Source organism: Alexandromys fortis, unplaced genomic scaffold, assembly GCF_014885135.2.
Source record: "Alexandromys fortis isolate MF-2015 unplaced genomic scaffold, M_Fortis_MF-2015_v1.1 scaffold_84, whole genome shotgun sequence".
In the NCBI taxonomy this organism is placed as follows: Eukaryota; Metazoa; Chordata; class Mammalia; order Rodentia; family Cricetidae; genus Alexandromys; species Alexandromys fortis.
This window is the reverse complement of record NW_026068017.1, coordinates 5,158,057-5,175,670: the sequence shown is the minus strand read 5'-3', so window position 1 is coordinate 5,175,670 and position 17,614 is coordinate 5,158,057. Positions and strand designations below refer to the sequence as shown.

General features: G+C 47.8%; 1 protein-coding gene across 1 annotated transcript in view; it reads left to right on the top strand.

The window, feature by feature from the left end:
- Positions 1 to 17,614, top strand: part of Myh10 (myosin heavy chain 10) — a 123,727-nt gene that overhangs the window by 81,767 nt on the left and 24,346 nt on the right. Inside the window, exons 16-25 of the mRNA XM_050162456.1 lie at positions 8,615 to 8,808; positions 8,898 to 9,019; positions 10,331 to 10,400; positions 10,642 to 10,802; positions 11,110 to 11,218; positions 11,308 to 11,439; positions 12,880 to 13,086; positions 14,682 to 14,819; positions 15,218 to 15,341; positions 17,039 to 17,210. Coding sequence (XP_050018413.1) covers positions 8,615 to 8,808; positions 8,898 to 9,019; positions 10,331 to 10,400; positions 10,642 to 10,802; positions 11,110 to 11,218; positions 11,308 to 11,439; positions 12,880 to 13,086; positions 14,682 to 14,819; positions 15,218 to 15,341; positions 17,039 to 17,210 — 1,429 coding nt within the window. The remainder of the gene's footprint in view (positions 1 to 8,614; positions 8,809 to 8,897; positions 9,020 to 10,330; positions 10,401 to 10,641; positions 10,803 to 11,109; positions 11,219 to 11,307; positions 11,440 to 12,879; positions 13,087 to 14,681; positions 14,820 to 15,217; positions 15,342 to 17,038; positions 17,211 to 17,614) is intronic.

The window sequence follows — 17,614 nt, the reverse complement described above, 5'->3', positions numbered from 1 at the left end:
TCGTTTTGCTCATAGGCCTGCATGAACGTCCCATTTCATGCTCCGTTTTATTATACTTCAAGGCAAGTGTTTGCGTAAACAATTGAGTCGCTACTGCCTACACATCGCTTCTTATTTTACGCACAGCACTGACAGTGTTGCGTATTAAAGGTGTCGCTGCCTTTTCCACCTGTGCCATTTTGATACACACTTCCCGCGGATTGTCAGGAACTGCTCTGCTAAACGGTGTCTCTTCTGTCCCTGAATCGCACTTTACGTTCTCGGCTCTTAAGGAATTCTAAGAAGTTTCTCTTGAAACTACTACATTTTGTGAACAAATTTATGCTTACCTCAGGATCGTTGGTCTCATCCTTGTTCCTTTGGCTTGGATTTAAGACATTAACTGGCTGTTGGCCTTTCCTTTTGAACTGGAGGCACTGAACCTGTTTATAAGGCTTGATGTATTCATTTTGAGACCGAGGCCCAGTGGAATGTTCTTAGAATTTATGCTTTGCTCTTATAATTGACTCCAAATATTTAGATTTTGTACTATTTTCAGATATATCCTAGGGCCAGAAGGTTCCCAAAAGCCCCAGATAGTATGGATCTCACTTAGTCTTCCAATCTTTTTAATGAAATTATAAAGTAACAATATTTGAAGATAAAGCCAGTTTCATCTTATAAAGTGTATGAATTTGGAACATGAGAGCTCTAAAGGCTAAACCCATCTCAGAAGTTACTTCTTAAATGGTCTGAGTCTGTGCTATTTTATGCACGTGAAGATACTTCCCTCAGCTCTAGCTGGCACGCTGTGAAGGCAGCCAGCTGCAGGCTTGGAGTGGGAGTACAGACTAGCAGATGACAGGCAGCAGAGCCCACAGCGAGAACTCCCCGGGATTCTCACGCAGAAACCTTTGTCTTTGGCGTGGGGAGCCCCAAGGGTGCAGAGGAAGCGAGAGGAAGGCGAGCTAGAGCGATTTTTCAGACTTTTACGGTCTTATGCTCTATCAAAGGTTGGCATTTTGAGAAAGGTTGAGGCAGAAGATCCCAGGTGTGAGGTGAGCATGGGCTGTAGAGTGAGAACTAGTCTCAAAACAACAGAAGTTAGCAAAGTCTGTTTACGATGGCTCAGAAGCAAAGTGCCCTCTCTGGAGGTCTCTGAAGGAACAGTCAGGCCTGTTGTTGGGCCCTCACATTTCCCCAGCACCTGGCATTGGGAAACATACCCTGAAGAGATAGAGAAAGTCGCTGGGGTGAGCTGCAACCCCACACACCGGTCTCCATGGGTAGCTTGACCTAACCCTGCTCTGGGAGACTCGATATGTCGGGTGCACAGACCAGACATTTGATTGTACTGGCAAGATCCAGGGGAGAAGCCCTCATTTCAGTAAACAAGCAGCTAGCTTGTTGCATTCCCACCGAGCACTAAAGCTGTCTGTCTGTCTCCGACTCACAGTTGCTTTTGGTTGAGCTCCTCAACCAAAGTGGCAAAGGTCTCAGACTCTTCTCTGAGATCCCGCCCACTCATCTATGCAGACCTTGACTTTGTCAATATTATGCAGCAAAGTTCTTCTCTCCTCAAAACCTGTTTATAGGTCAGAGAGACCCCAGGGGAAGGCGTGGGGTTTAGAGATGAATATCCGAGAGGCTGTGTTTTCGGTGCTTTCCTGGAAGACAGGACAGTTTCTGGGACTGATTGTGGAGGGCTTGACATGCTGGCCTCTAAGTAGACACTGGCAGTCCTGCACGCTAATATGGACACTGTGCTTCCAAGTGTGGTTGTCGCCAGGGCTACATAGGCCCTGCTCCTAAAACAAAACAAAAAAGGATAAAAAATGAGCCTGGGGTGGAGATGTTGAGAATCACCAAAGAACATATAAGGAGGAGGAAGGACTGGAGTGTGGGTCCTCCAGGCTTCTACTATAGCCTCAAGGAATGATCTGTTTATTGTGGAGTCCAGATTTCTGAAGACAGAGCAGATACGGAAGATGCAAGGACACTGAGCACACAGAGAGCAGTACCTCAGAGTCAGTGATGCTAGGGCTACTCGGTGCTTCTAGACTTGCATGGTTTCTAACCATCTGCCCGGCACTGAACTGTGCCGACACGCCCTTCATATTTGGTACCATTCAGGTGTTGAGGCCCACATGGATTGCAGCCAACAGACCTGAAAGGTACCAGGAGAGGAAAAGACCACCAAATATGGAAATGCCATAACGCGAGCTGAGCTGCTGGCAGAGGCTCCCTACAACCGGCCATCTTGCCGAGAAGCCGTCTTGAGATACAGTAGCAGTACTTAACTGGACTGAGAGTCAGACTTGCCTTAATTTAGGGGGAAGTGCTTTACTTTAGCTGTGTTCAAAACCTGCCGTGAGGATCTTCTGGCTCTACAAGCAGTCTTGTCCCTGTCCCTGTCCCGATAGCATGGTGTGTCCTGTAGCCCTGCACTGGTGAGGCTGCAGCAGCAGACCCACAAGGCCAGCCTGAGCTACACAGTGAAACCTCTCAACACACTCTTTAAGAAGCCATCAGTGGGGCTGGAGAGATGGCTCAGAGGTTAAGAGCATTGCCTGCTCTTCCAAAGGTCCTGAGTTCAATGCCCAGCAACCACATGGTGGCTCACAACCATCTGTAATGTGGTCTGGTGCCCTCTTCTGGCCTGCAGGCATACACACAGACAGAATATTGTATACATAATAAATAAATAAATAAATAAATAAATAAATAAATAAATAAATAAATATCTTTTTTAAAAAAAGCCATCAGTGGAAGTTCCATTTAGGAAAAGCAAGAGGCAGGACAGTGCTCACCGCTGAGTGGCAGAGTCGTCCAGTGGCCACAGTGCCTGTCCTAATACCACCCTAGGGGTGGGGCTTGGCTCTGTCTGTACTTAGTGACATCTTTGTCTCTTTCAGCTGGATGGATGTTGTTGTTGTACATGGTCCATGATACCTTTTTATCTTGACTGCTGTATAATGTTTTTTGGGTTTTTTTGAGGGGCCTACCACCCAACTCCCAAGTAAATCACACACACGGAAGCTTATTATTACTTAACGAATGCCCAGCCTTAGCCTGGCTTGTTTAGTGCCAGCTTTTCTTAACTTAAATTATCCCGACTACATTTTACCTCTGGGCTTTTAGCTTTCTCTATTTCTGTATGCCTTTCTTTACTTCTTTCTCCATGGCTTGCTGTGTGACTAGGTGGCTCGCCCCTGATGTCCTCCTCTCCTTGTTCTCTGGCTCTCTTTTTTTCTTCAGTCTCGAGTCTCCTTCTATTTATACTCTCTGCTGGCCCCGCCTTTCCTTGCTCCTGGCCGTTCATCTCTTTATTAGGACCATCAGGTGTTTCAGACAGGCGCAGTAACACAGCTTCACAGAGATAAACAAAAGCCACACACCTGAAAAGAATGTTCCTCAATACTGGGATTTTACCAATTGAATACTCAAGGAGAAATATCATTTCGGCACTGGGGTGACTGATACCTGACAAGGACACTGGGCTCACAGGGTCACAGGAGCATGGGAAGTGGCCTAGCTTTTTTGTTCATTGGTTTGTTTTTTCAAGACATGGTTTCTCTGTGTAGACGTTGCTGTCCTGAAACTCTTCTGTTGACCAGATTGACCTCATAGAGATCCACCTGCCTCTGTCCCCCAAGTGCTGGGATTAAAGGCGTGTGCCACCACACCCAGCTTGCCCTAGTTCTTGATGTTCAGAAATGTGCATGTTGCTATGGCTGCATTTGCAGCTGCTTTAATTATGAGAAGTAATAACTGTCTATTTTCTTGTTTTGTTTTTAATCAAATCCACATTAACTTGTAGTGTCCCCAGGTTTAGCTAGTAGACAGTCAGGATGGACTACCAATATCCATATAAATCCTAGTATCAACCTGACAGGAAGAGGCAGATGAACCATTGCCCTGTGGGAGAAGAAAGGCTTCCAAAGAGGGTGGGGAGGGAAGGGAGAGGCACGCCAGTCCTCTGGTTTTCTAGTGCTTGGGTAAGAAAGCCTGCTTTCTTTCTCCTTCAATCCCATGATCTTATCGACCTCTCTGCCTCCTGGAATCTCTGAAAAATTTCTATGTCCGCTAAGATTATTCCACCAGGCTGGCCCTGAGCACCGGCTACGTGCAGGTTGTAGATCTGCAGGTGCTGAGTAGGCGCCACGAACTCAGCAGGGAAGTATTCTATTGTTGCAAACATTGTGGGGAACCTGAGGCTTGCCCCACTGGAGACTCTTGCCAGGAGAATGTAGTCTATGCTTAGCTGTCCCTGACTGGCTATTAAAGTGGACAGGGAGTAGGTTTCCTCGCTCTTCTGACTCACATTAGCGACAGTAAATTTCAAACACTTCAAAAGGCTTAGTAGACACTAATGTTTTTGCCAGATCTTTGAAAATGTCTTGTGCCTCCTCACCTCCTAGGTTGTCCTGCACAGGCAGGGACAGTTAAGGTCCTTGGCCCTAGACAAGGTCACCCTCTATAACCTGGTGATGGCAGTCTTATGGTGAGATAAATGACAAAGTATAAAATCCACCTAGTTTCTGACTGTCTGATTCACAGGGCAGTGAAGGGTAGTTGAAACACTTGGCAGTTGTTTGCACCGTCAGGGAGCCCAGGGTGGACCCACTTGCCCACCACCAGCCCTAGCCGGGCTTGGCGACCAAGGGCTCTGCTCGCTGCAGCCTGCTGATGCTCTCGTCTGAATTTTCATTTTCTGCCTTTCTCTGCTTCTGTTCTCGTCATTTGCATAAGGAAAGACCCTTCTAGAATAGAAATTTATCCGAGTCGTGTTTTTTTAATGAAATCATACGTTTACTGATGTGCTCCGGGTCATTTAATGACTTTCCTCGAGTGTTTCGCTCAGTGGTGGAAGCCAATCCTGAGTTTTAAGTGGTAAATTCTAAAACAACCTGAAAGTCTAAAGTATTAATTTTTGATAAGCTTGAATAATTTTAAAGAGTAATCCAAAGCTATTAAATTTGAAATCAAGCTGATAATGGCAGTGCTTTTGATTATTGGCATTGTGAGCTGGACCTGTGGCACACAGGTTACAAAACTGCCCCACCGCTGGCCTGCCGCAAAGCTAATGTCATGAATCCTTGGGAAGTAAGCGTGGCACCATCTCTCTTGTGGCAGTGATAATTTGTTCTTTTGGTAATGTCTGTTTTCCACCAGCCACTGTTCAATCAATAGCTGCTAGGTGCCTGCACCACGCTCTGGCCCGCACCATGCTCTGGCCCACACCACGCTCTGGCCTGCACCGGGCGGTCAGGGAGGCAGTAGCAGTTGTCCTGGCTTAATGGTCATAGGTCAGAGTGACCGTGGAGACAGCTCCCAAGCCCCTGGGATGTGAGATGCTGGGGAAATAGCCTCCTTGAAAAGCTGAGTCAAGCAGAAAATATGCCTAGAACAGCGTGTGGTGTTTTCTTGGGAACTTTTCTCTAAGAGTTAAAGGTCACAGAAGGGAATTAGACTGCTGTGCCTTGTGAGCACTGTGGGGGCAAGAGCCAAAGAAGAGTAATCTGAGGAAGTTAAGGAATTGAGATGTACAAGTGTTGGGGAATTGGCCATGTGGCCAGCAGGGGAGGGCAAAAAGAAAGGATGGACGAGTCCTGGTCCATCGGAGGCTGCAACTGGCGGCTGGAATGCAGGCTTGCGGGGGAGAGACTGGATCGTGGCAGCAGGAGGGCCAAGCATGGTTCAGATGCCACCTCACCACGAAGCACATCTCCTTGGCTCTGTTTTAGAGGAGGGGACTAAGATCACACAGCTCGTGGGTGGCAGGTGTCTGACTGGCTCAAGTTATGCCGCTCCTTGTATCCTGAGTGACAGACTGGGAGAAATCCCAGTTCTATTACACATCACACTGGGATAGAAGGTGAACGGACGGAAGGGTGTGACAGCCAGGAGTGGAAAATAAATGGGAGGGCAGGCCAGAGGAAGAGCGTATAGGAGAGCTGCCGGGCCCCAGTCAGCAGGAAGGGCAATGGCCAGGCAGGACTAGAGGGCTGGAGAGCAGCAGCTGGGTGCAGGAAGACTCCCTGACTCCCAGCTTCTACCTGGATTGAGCAATGCCCACACTGGACAGATGGTGGTAAAGAATGGATCAGTGTTATTCCTATCTGTCCCCTTCCCCCTGGCCATTGTCCTCTTCCTCCCTTGTCCAGCTTAGAGAGTCATCCCAGGCCTTCATCTGTGTCTGTTTTCCCCTGGGGCAGCTTTTCAGCCCCATAACTTGAACAGCCATGTTGACAAACCCAGTTTGCTTTGTTGTTCCAGCCTCTCTTCTTAGCAACATGCTATGGATCTAACCTGTCCTCGGCACTCCCCTCCACTTTGGGGGATGCGGACACATCACGTCCAGAGCTTAGGTCCTTTCTACCCAACCACAAGCTCACGTCTCTCCCATCTTACCCATGATCTCACCCTCCAGGTTCTCAGCTGCTCAAGCCAGAATTCTAGGAGTTGTCCTTGACACATCTCCTCTTCATATTGAGTTAATCATGCAAACAAAGTATCGTGCCATGAGAATGTGCCCTGACCCTTCTGGGCCATCTCCTCTGTAGTGTCACTCATGCAGACTGCCACCAGCCAGGAGCCTAGACCTTCCCAATGGCCCTGCTCACAGTGTCGTCCCCCAACTCCACACGCTCTGCCCGCCCTGCACTCTTTGGCCCGCGGTCTCATCCTTGGTCTTCACATACTAAATTGCAGTGCCCAGAGAGAGCTCTCTTAACTATGTTTCTCCCTCAGCATCTTGCTGTTTTCTTTCCCTGCACTTCCCACTTTATGGTTTAAACATATTTAAAAATATGCTTTGTTCTATCACTAACACATGAAGTAAGAATGTTAATAGCAGATGTTACAATACTGCATGAGACCAGATGTAGTACTGTAAAAGCAGACATCGTAGGCACTTCACAAGAGTTTGTAGAAGACAGAGGTGCCTCTGTGATGTACAGATGTGATAAAACACATCTGGTGGCTGGGCGCTAGTTAGCCGGGCATCTGTAGTTTAATCAATGAAGTGAGATGACTGAGAGTGGCTGGAGACGGACGAGGGCTGATGTCTGTGCTCTTTTCTTGCCATGTCCTAGAAGGCTTTCATGTGAGCTTAGGTCCCTACCTTAGACCACAGGACTGAAAGCTAGAGGCAGAAAGGGGAGAGGCTCTGGAGAAGCTGGGAGTGGGCGTAGGCAGGGCCAAGAGAGCCCGAAGTGAAGGAGTCTGCTGTGGTGGTCAGCAGGTAAACATCCGGGGTCAAGGAAAACAGGCACAGGACAGCGTCCATTGCTTTAGCCACAGGTGGGTTCCTGCCTGGACTGTACTGGGTAGGGCGGGAAGACTGGGCTAGAAGCTCACTTCCCAGTGGGCCAAGTACTGGGAAGGTAGTGGAGGTGATGAGCGGCAAGCGTGAACTCTGAAAAGAAGCTGGCCTCTGGTGATCCAGAAAGAGACACGGATTAACACATACTTGATGGAGGCTTACAGGACAGAAAGCGGTGGTTGGTAGTAGGCTCTAGTGAAAGGGAGATGGGTCAAAGGGACAGAGAAGAGTGAGTCCCAGATGGTAGGTGAACTTCAGGGCACAGGCACAAAGAGTCGCTTTGATACTGGCTTTAGAGGGGCATCTCCCACACATGGGCCTGGAAACCACATAGCTCTCCCTCAGCCATCATCCAGCTTCCATCCCAGACCTGCCTCAGGTACTTTACCCCTTGACCAGGAGCTCCTCTTCTGTAGAAACCTCACTGGAAGTCAAGAACCAACTGCAATCTTGTGCAGAGAGCCCCTACCCATGGTCCGGTCCCCACACAGATGAGGTGGCTCTCAGAGTTGAGGAGGGCATGAACGATGATGGGTCAATTCCTATTCTAGTTTCTCATAAAATTTTTGAAGAAAGCACATGGCACCTTATGCAGTGGATATGCTAGGGGCTGGTACTCTGTTTCAGTCTCAGCGTTAGAAGGGCCTGTCGTGTTGACCTGTGAAAACCCCATCTGCTTTAACCATCTGGGCGAGGCTGAGGAGGCTCAGCCAGTGGTTCTCAGAAGAGTCCTTCCCGGTGTGTGGTCTTGTGTTTACTTGCACTTTGAGGAGACAGCTGAGGTTCACACATTGCTCAGGAATCGAAGTTAGCTGTTCTTCCTGCATTTGCTCCTCGGGTTCAGATGGCTTTCTTACTGGGCATGTGCTGGCTCAGGAGAACTCCGGGCCCTAAACCCTGACGTAGCCACTGAGTGGATCTGTCCAGTCAACTTTCCTTTATGAGTATTTGATGAGCCATTTCTTCTCGGGAGACTTCTCCCAGCATCAGTCTGTGTATCAATAATGCCAGCCAGAGATCCTTCCATTTGCCAGGTAATGGCAGATCTCGCAGGCAGACCTTAGCCTAGCGCAGTGGAAGGCACCTGCCCCCAGGGTGCTAGGCGCAACTTGTGGAGGTACTGCAAAGTCCTGCCGTATCAGTGTGTGGCTGTTAGCTCCCCGGCTTGTGCAGTGTCTGAATGTGCTGCCTGCCTTTCCTAGACGGCACCTCTCACCATCTGTTCACAAAGCTTGTGCTGCTGAACTATCACTGTCTCTCCATCCCCCATCTCACCTGGGTCACAGCTGTCTCCTCTCCTCTCCCCAGTTGACCGCATTGTAGGTCTGGATCAAGTCACTGGTATGACTGAGACAGCTTTTGGCTCTGCATATAAAACCAAGAAAGGCATGTTCCGTACTGTTGGGCAGCTCTACAAGGAGTCTCTCACCAAACTGATGGCAACTCTCCGAAACACCAACCCCAACTTCGTTCGCTGCATCATTCCGAATCATGAGAAGCGGGTATGTGAGGCAGAGCGCATGCTTGAGTTCTGAGCTGGCCGGGACCAGGCCACTGAGATTAAACTGGAAACTGTTGTTTGCTCGCATAGGCTGGAAAACTGGATCCACATCTCGTGCTAGATCAACTTCGCTGCAATGGTGTCCTGGAAGGGATCAGGATCTGCCGCCAGGGCTTCCCCAACCGGATAGTCTTCCAGGAATTCAGACAGAGGTATCGCTAACTTTTCCCTGTTGTGTCTGTGTCCAAGCTTACCTCAGCATGAATGAAAATGCCGATAAGAGGATGGAGGCTTTCCTATGTGTGGTCCTGCAAAGGGACGACCCTGACTGACTGCTTTTGAGCGTTGAGACGTTCTCCATCTTCCATCCTGGAAGTTAACTAGGGGGTGAACAACAGCTGGAAATTTAACATTCATTCAGACACATCTACTGAAATTTTAATATGTATTTTAATATGACAGATATTTTAAAGATAGATGAGTAGTATATGTTAAAATACAAATAAAATAAATAGAAGTTTTAGATACTCCAGAAAGATTTCTGAAAATATTTTGGGTGGTTCCATCTTTGTTCAGTAAATGAATCTGTGCATATAAAGTTTTCCAGTGTATGTGTGTGTGCACACAATGACACACCTCTAGAATAACGGAAAAGTGAATAGATGAGAGATTAAGATAAAAGCTAAAGGGAAGAAACTAATTGGTGTGCAGTAGCAACTGACAGACATGGTGGGAAATGCTTTGGGAAGTGATTTTCTAAAGTCATTAACTCAGTTGCTCTTTTTTTTCTTCTTCTCCTGGAAATTAGATTTCAAAATATGCCTATTGTTGATCCATAAAATAATTAGGGGCTTCCAGGTCAAAGAAGGGTCCCTGTGACCTTAGTGTTGTCATCCATCCGTGCCCCCTCGTACCTTCCTGGAAGCTGCTGCAGTTGTAGGCGTCATCTGGAGACGCTGTCAGGAGTCACTGTCTGGTAGTCTGGTCTTACTGCCAGGAAAAGAAGACCTAAGTGGCGTCTGGGATACCCAGTTACAATGGCTGACTTTCTGCTGCGGGGTTTTCTAGCTGAGGTGTGGCTATTCACAAAGAGTTTTAAACACAGAACTCAGTGACCATGAGTACACCCATACCAATGCCCTTCTGGATGTCACCCTGTTATCTTCCGGGGTTCTGCGCAGAAGCTCGTGGCATTGCTCTTGTGGCCTTTTTATAATCTGATAACAAGCTGACTGGCTTCTCCAAAGTCTTGTACAAAGACTCAGATTTTTTTCATCTTAAAGATTTGGATGTTTTGTGGGAAACGAAGAAAAACACAAGGTTTTCAATACCAGCTTTGATTCTTCTCTGCCAGACCCCTAAGGCTACGCTTCAATCCCTCCAATCCGAGAGAATTAACCTTGTCTTTACTCCACTTCTGAGTAGGAACTGGACCTGCCCAGGCCTGGGGCTATCACCTGCCCATCTCTAACTCTGCTAAGTCTCTGTGCTGCCTGTCATTGCTCTGCCTTTTCTTTCTCCAGATATGAGATCCTAACTCCCAACGCTATTCCTAAAGGATTCATGGATGGCAAACAGGCCTGTGATCGGATGGTAAGATTTCTTTTTGTTATTATTTTTGGGTCTTTGAGACAGGGTCTCTATCTTATAGCCCTGTCTGTCCTGGAACTGAGAGAGAGATCGGCCTGCCTCTGCCTTCCAAGTGGCAGGATTAAAGGCGTGTACCACTGCACCTGTGATGCCAGTGATGATGATGATGATGATGATGATGATGATGATGATGATGATGATGATGATGATGATGGCAAAAATAAGCAGGATTCTTCTCTCTTAGATCCGGGCTTTAGAACTGGACCCAAACCTGTATAGAATTGGACAGAGCAAGATATTTTTCCGAGCTGGAGTTTTGGCGCACTTAGAAGAAGAAAGGGATTTAAAAATTACCGATATCATTATCTTTTTCCAAGCTGTGTGCAGAGGCTACCTAGCCAGAAAGTAAGTACGCTCGTGAATCCAGCACCTCTGAAGCACATTCTTGGGCTGGGTGTTGCGTTTGTTCCCATAATGCAAGAGGGCATGAGACTAACAGGCTCTACCCTTGTGGAAGGTGCATTCCCACAGGAGCAGCATCTGGGTGAATAGATGTACATTCTAAACAACACACAGGGCCAACAAGAGAAACAAAAGGGTTGGGGTCTGCTTCAGCCGAGGTCCTGGGAAAGCCGTCTCCTGAGGGTCGTCTGCCTTAAGACGGCCTTCCCATGAACACCTATGAAGCTGTGTTTTCCTTCCTGTTCTTCAGGGCCTTTGCCAAGAAGCAGCAACAGCTAAGTGCCTTAAAGGTCTTGCAGCGGAACTGTGCAGCGTACCTGAAGCTGCGGCACTGGCAGTGGTGGCGCGTCTTCACCAAGGTGGGCTGGGCTAAGGTCTTCCTCGTGGCAGACTTAGGCCAGCAGGAGTGCGGCAGGGCTATAGTGATGAACTGTTCAACTCGTCACAGGTGAAGCCTCTCCTCCAAGTGACCCGCCAGGAGGAAGAACTCCAGGCCAAAGATGAGGAGCTGTTGAAGGTGAAAGAGAAGCAGACGAAGGTGGAAGGGGAGCTGGAGGAGATGGAGAGGAAGCACCAGCAGGTGTGTGCACCTCCTCTGCAGTCAGCCCTGGCTCAGCAGCGCACACATAAGTAGCCACACCCACCGCGTCGTTGTACTAGGGGGTTTCACTCATTTTCAAAGTGTACGTGTTTTCACAAGAGCTCTGCTGGCTCTTGTGGTTCAGATTTATATAGGTTAAAATTCACTGCACCTTGCCTTTCTCATTCTTTGAACGCACAGTGGATCGTGCTGGCTGCAAAGCTTGTGTCTAACCCTGTGTGAGATGGGGCTCTCCATGCTGCCTCCTCATGTCTGCCTGTGAGGGAAGGAGAAAGTGGAGGGCAGCACGGCTGAGCCAGGACCCCACTTGCACTGCTTCAGTGCCCGGGACCTGAGGCAGTGCCCCTCTGCTGGCACGTGCAAAGGCTGAGGAGCATTTATGACTGACAATAGTATCAGTGTGGAAAGCCAAGAATATTCACTTGATGTGTGGCAGGCATTGGTATTTCCCGAGAATTTTATTGTTTTTAGTATTTTGTTTTGATTTGTTTTCAGTAGAGTCTCACATTGTAGCCCAGGCTGGCCTCATAATCATGGCAACCTCTTGCTTGAGCCTTCCAAATGCTGGGATTACAGGCATGAGCTACTGCACCTGGAACCTTTATAACACTTTAATAGTCTCCTCTCCTGTTTATCTGTCCCTTCCTAACTAAATGGACAAACTATAGTTCTTAAAGTGGTAAGAGCTTAGTATTGATTATTCAAGATAACTTAGGGCAACAGAAACAACCAAAAAATCTTTTCATGTAGTTTATTTTATACATACACACACAAGTCGTACTTGAAAGTTCTGCCATGTGTTGTGTTACAAGGAGAGAGGGCCTGCATTTCGTCCTGGCCAGATGGCTATCTTACACCCGAAATAACCTCACAGAAATTGTATTAATTAAATTACTGCCTGGCCCATTAGCTCTAGCCTCTTATTAGCTAACTCTCACATCTTGATTAACCCATTTCTATTAAATCTGTATATCACCACATGATTGTGGCTTACCAGCAAGATTCTAACCTATGTCCATCTCAGGCAGGAGATTCACGGCATCTGCCACATTGCCCCTTCTCAGCATTCAGTTCGGTCTACTCCACCTATTAAGTATTAAGGCCAAAGCAGTTTCTTTATTAAACCAATGAAAGCAACACATAGACAGAAGGACCTCCTACACCAATGTTGTTTGTTTTGAGGCAGGGTCTCTCTGTGTCCCCTATTTTTAACTTGCTGTGTCTGAGGCAGCGGGCACTGGCTGCTGGAATGGTGGTGAGTCTGGTTGGTGTGTGCACCCTGGACGAGCCATGGTGTTGGACTCTGGTCAGTTTGTGTGGTTTGTCCACCCTGGATGAGCCATGGCACTAGACCGTGGTGAGTCTGTGGTGTGTGCACCCTGGGCGAGCCATAGCATTGACCCTGTGTTGTGTTTTCAGCTGCTGGAAGAGAAGAACATCCTTGCAGAACAGCTTCATGCTGAGACCGAGCTCTTTGCTGAAGCAGAAGAGATGAGAGCAAGACTCGCTGCCAAAAAGCAGGATCTGGAGGAGATTCTCCATGACCTGGAGTCCAGGGTGGAGGAGGAGGAGGAGAGAAACCAGATCCTCCAGAATGAAAAGAAAAAGATGCAAGCGCACATTCAGGTGCCTGTACAGCCAAGCACTGTCTGTGGGGTCTGCTGAGCATGTAGACTCCTGTGTCTACTGAGAATAGGCCATGTGTTCCAGCCATTTGTCTGAACCCCAGTTAACAAGGTTTTTTTTGTTAGGTTTTTTTTTTTTTCTTCCAAACATGGGTTTATTTTAATTAGGAATTCTATGTATTCTGATTTGGCATCTTACAGTATGGAGACTCAAAAGTCAGAAAGCTGACTGGAGCACTCCTTAGAGCATGGTGGTTCTTCCTGTTGTCAGTCCAGTGCTTACACGGGCGTCTCCTAAGAGATGTGCAGCGCTGGTGGAGAACAGTTAGCCCTGCCCTGGTGCCTTGAAGTAGAAGCTGTAGTCACAGAGCACAGCTTCACACATGGTGAATGCCCAGACAGGTGGCAGGCAGTGGGCATCCTGTCTGTGCCCTAGCACACACACATCTCCCTGTTTCCTGCTGCCACCACTGCTTCACAAGCCAGCAGCAGACTCTTGCAGGAACATTTGCCACCTTGTGAGTATGTGGTCCAGGAATAGTTAATAAAACCCAGGAGCCAGGGGCTGATGGCTGGGAGAGGAGAGAAGGTAGAGCAACCTAGAGATGAGGGGAGGGTTACCAGGCCTATTAGTCACAGTCTGTGAGATTCATAATAGATTTTGATACGAGCAACTGGATTTATTAAAGAGCCTTCATTATTTTCTTCAGATCTGCAGCCTGAAGGCTTTGCAGATGCAGTAGCATGCTTGGGATTTGCTTTAGAATAAGCCAAAAGAGGAAGGTGGGGGTCCCCATGAAGCTGGGTCCTGAGTTGACTCCTGGAACACTTCGGTGGCACGGAGGCCCGTAGTGCTGCACTCTGCCCCTGGAGATGCACTTGGACCTTTTCCAAGAGAAGTCATCGCTACACCTCACAGTATTTATTCTGAAATTAACCATAAGTTAAATCCTTTAAGCAAAGTTATTCTTGGGTTGACATGTACAACCATGTCCACTAACACATGTTTATTATCATATCCAGTAATGTAGGATGTGAGTAAAGATAGGCACGTTAGAGATTCACTCAGTCCGGCTGTGTTTGCCATGCTGTTAGCCATTTATAGTTCCCACGTTACTGTAATTGTACAGTGTGGATTTTAATTACTGTATGTTATGCCATCTCACAGGTACCAAAGCTTAATTGCTAAGGCTTTTCCCATAATTTTCCTGGTATTAGAAGCAGCACTGTACTTGTTTGGCTTGATGTTGCTGACCTGCAACTCCCTTGCCTCAGCCTCCTGAGTGCTGGAGTTACAGCCATTGCTGCTCCCCACAGCTCATAGGGTTTTGGTTTTTTTTTTTTTTTTTAAATCCAAATCACCGTGACAGTTTCCTACAGTTATATTTGAAAGCATTTTTGCAGAGCCTGCCATGTGGGCTTCTTAAGGATTGACCCAGTTTGTACTTTTGCTTGCGAGGGCGCTAATATCTGCCTCATACTTCCAAATCCCACTGAACATAGATCACGAGCATGTTGTCTCTCCTGTGAGCTCCTGCCGTGTGGCTAAACCTGACAGAGGAACTGGGGAGATTGATGTAGGCTTTTCTTCACCAGGACCTAGAAGAACAACTGGATGAGGAGGAGGGGGCCCGGCAGAAGCTACAGCTGGAGAAGGTGACGGCAGAGGCCAAAATCAAGAAAATGGAAGAGGAGGTTCTGCTTCTTGAAGACCAGAATTCCAAATTCATCAAAGTAAGAGCATTTCCGTGAGTGCTGCTGCTGAAATCCAGGGGAGAGCTTGGCACACTCCCCGAATGTGGCTTCAGGCAGGCAAGGAGAGGGCGAGAAAATCCTGGAGAATTGTAGCTGCATTTACTTTCTCTGTAAGGCTTCCTGTCTGCAGCTCTGAAGACAGACACCATTTAGCCAAAAGTCCTTACAGCCTTTTCCAATCTGTCCTGTCTATGCCGCTTGTAGTTCACCTGGTATTCAGGCTCTGAGCACAAGGCAGGCACCGGACCAGTTGCCCTGTGAGGATACAGCCCCTGGAGCAGCAGGGCCCAGTTACCCACTTTTTCTCACATCAGTAATCCCTAACTCAGGGTGTGATTTTGCATGTCTTTTCTGAAATAGATTGTTTTTCTACTTAGGAAAAGAAACTCATGGAAGATCGCATTGCTGAGTGTTCCTCTCAGCTGGCTGAGGAGGAAGAAAAGGCAAAAAACTTGGCTAAAGTCAGAAACAAGCAAGAAGTGATGATCTCGGACTTAGAAGGTTGGTGCAGGCAGAGATGCTCAGGACAGGGACTCGGGAGTCCTGGGGTTGTGCTTGGGTCAGAAGTCGTTGGAAGCGGGCAAGGTGACTGCTTGTGTTGAGAACTTCATTGTTAAGGTAGATCTTACAGGCAATGTCGTGTAGGGTTAGATGGAAGAGAATCAGGATGGGTTTCCTTTATTTAAACTTGACTTTGATGACTTGCTCAGGATGGAAATTCATTCTGTAGGCCACTGATGTTCTGGGCATTTGTCTAATAAGCACTGCTTGGAAATGCCCGGGTGATACCTCACAGAGGGCTTGACCAGGCTCAGAGAGTAACTGTCAGCAGCTCTGGAGGAAGTGATGTCAGGATCAAGATGGCTGCAGACGCAGAGGAGGGCATATAAGTCCTGTCCTTGGTCCAGCAGCAGTGTGTGCTGCTTCTGCTCAGGCCCTCAGTGGTGCACCCTCTAGTTTGCTTGCTCTTCTTTATCGAGACAGGGTTTCTCTGTGTAACAGCCTAGGTGTCCTAGAACTTATTCTGTAGACCAGGCTAGCCTTGAACTCAAAGATCCGCCTGCCTCTCTTTCCTGAGTGCTGTGATTAAAGGTGTGCACCACTGCCCAGCCTCCCACTCACTTTCTTAATGCATACTTTTACAACAGGGGAAAAAATAGGGTTGTTGTTGTTTTGTTTTTTTTTTTTTTTAAGAAAACTTCAGGGTTGGGGAAGGTTTTTGTTTTTGTATTCTTCATTGACCAAGGTTTCTGTCATGCCCAGTCCCACAGCCATTCAGTCACAAAGAAACACAGAGAGACTTACATTAATTATAAACTAGTTGACCTAGTAGCTCAGGCTTTTCTTATTAACTAATTTTTATATCTTAAATTAGCCCATTATTCTTGTCTATGTTAGCCACGTGGCTTGGTACCTTATATCAGTGAGGCATTCAGTCTTGCTTACTCTGTGTCTGGCTTCCTCTGTGTCAACTGCAAACTGAGTTTTCCTCTTCCCAGAATTCTCCTGTTCTCATTTTCACCCCGCCTCTACTTCCTGCCTAGCTACTGACCAATCAGCATTTTATTAAATACAAGTGATAGGGTACAGACCATTGCCACACAGCAGTTGTTTTGTTTTGGGTTTGGTTTGGCTTTGGTGGTGGCGGTGGTTCCGGTTGGTTGGTATAGATAGAAGATAGAATGTCAGGATAAACTTATTTTGTATTCTTTGCTCCCTTTGTGCCCTCTGCTAAAGAGGTGCCCATGAGGCAGATGTCTCCCTCAGTCACCCTGGGGCATGCTCGTGGCAGAGAGCTCCTGCAGGACTCACAGGTCACACTGCAGGAGCAATCCACGGAAGCAGAATTGGTCCCCAGCCTTTATTAAGGGACTGTAGCAGAGAGGCTGGGGAGATGCGTGGCCTCTGACCACTCCTATCTCACCAGTGTTTCTTAGGGATAGCGGATAGGGCTAGGCACTGACTGGTACGGCCTCCCTGTCAGCTCACTCTCCAGATCTCCTCGGCTCTTAACTGTGTGAACTTCCTTCCACAAAGGGAGGCATGGTTAGACATGACCCAATTTCTCTTTAAATTTCTATCCACACAATCATTGATCTCTCCCCAGCCAATCTTGGGAGGTCTCAGATGACCAAGCATTTGACTTGGGTTATCAAGGCAGTGACCACATCCACTCCCTGTTCTGTCTTGCCTTGCAGAACGCTTGAAGAAGGAGGAGAAAACTCGACAGGAACTGGAAAAGGCCAAGCGGAAGCTGGATGGGGAAACCACCGACCTGCAGGACCAGATTGCTGAGCTGCAGGCTCAGGTGGATGAGCTCAAACTCCAGCTGACCAAGAAGGAGGAGGAGCTGCAGGGCGCGCTGGCCAGGTCTGCAGTGCCCACACACTCTGGGGGACAGCTGGATGGGCAGGCCCACATTGCTGCATCTCAGGCCATGTCTGGGAGCATCAGAGAGCCCCAGGGAACAGGATGTGGTTTCTTTAAAGTCAGTTATGACACATGTTCATGAAAACCCAGCGGTACACAGTTTATATCACGGCAGTAAGGTCTCTTAAACCACTGTCAATATTTAGACTTCCAGATGATTGTCACATCTCAGAGTCCTGGGAGGGTCACACAGAGAGCCAGCTCCTTTACCACACCAGATGGTTTTTCCTGTGGGTTACAAATTAGTCTCCGTGTGTTTTGGAACACTGGAGGAAATAACATTTCAAAAATATTTCCTCTCTTAGTCCATGATCTGATATTTAGTCCAAAGCCATTCGGAATAT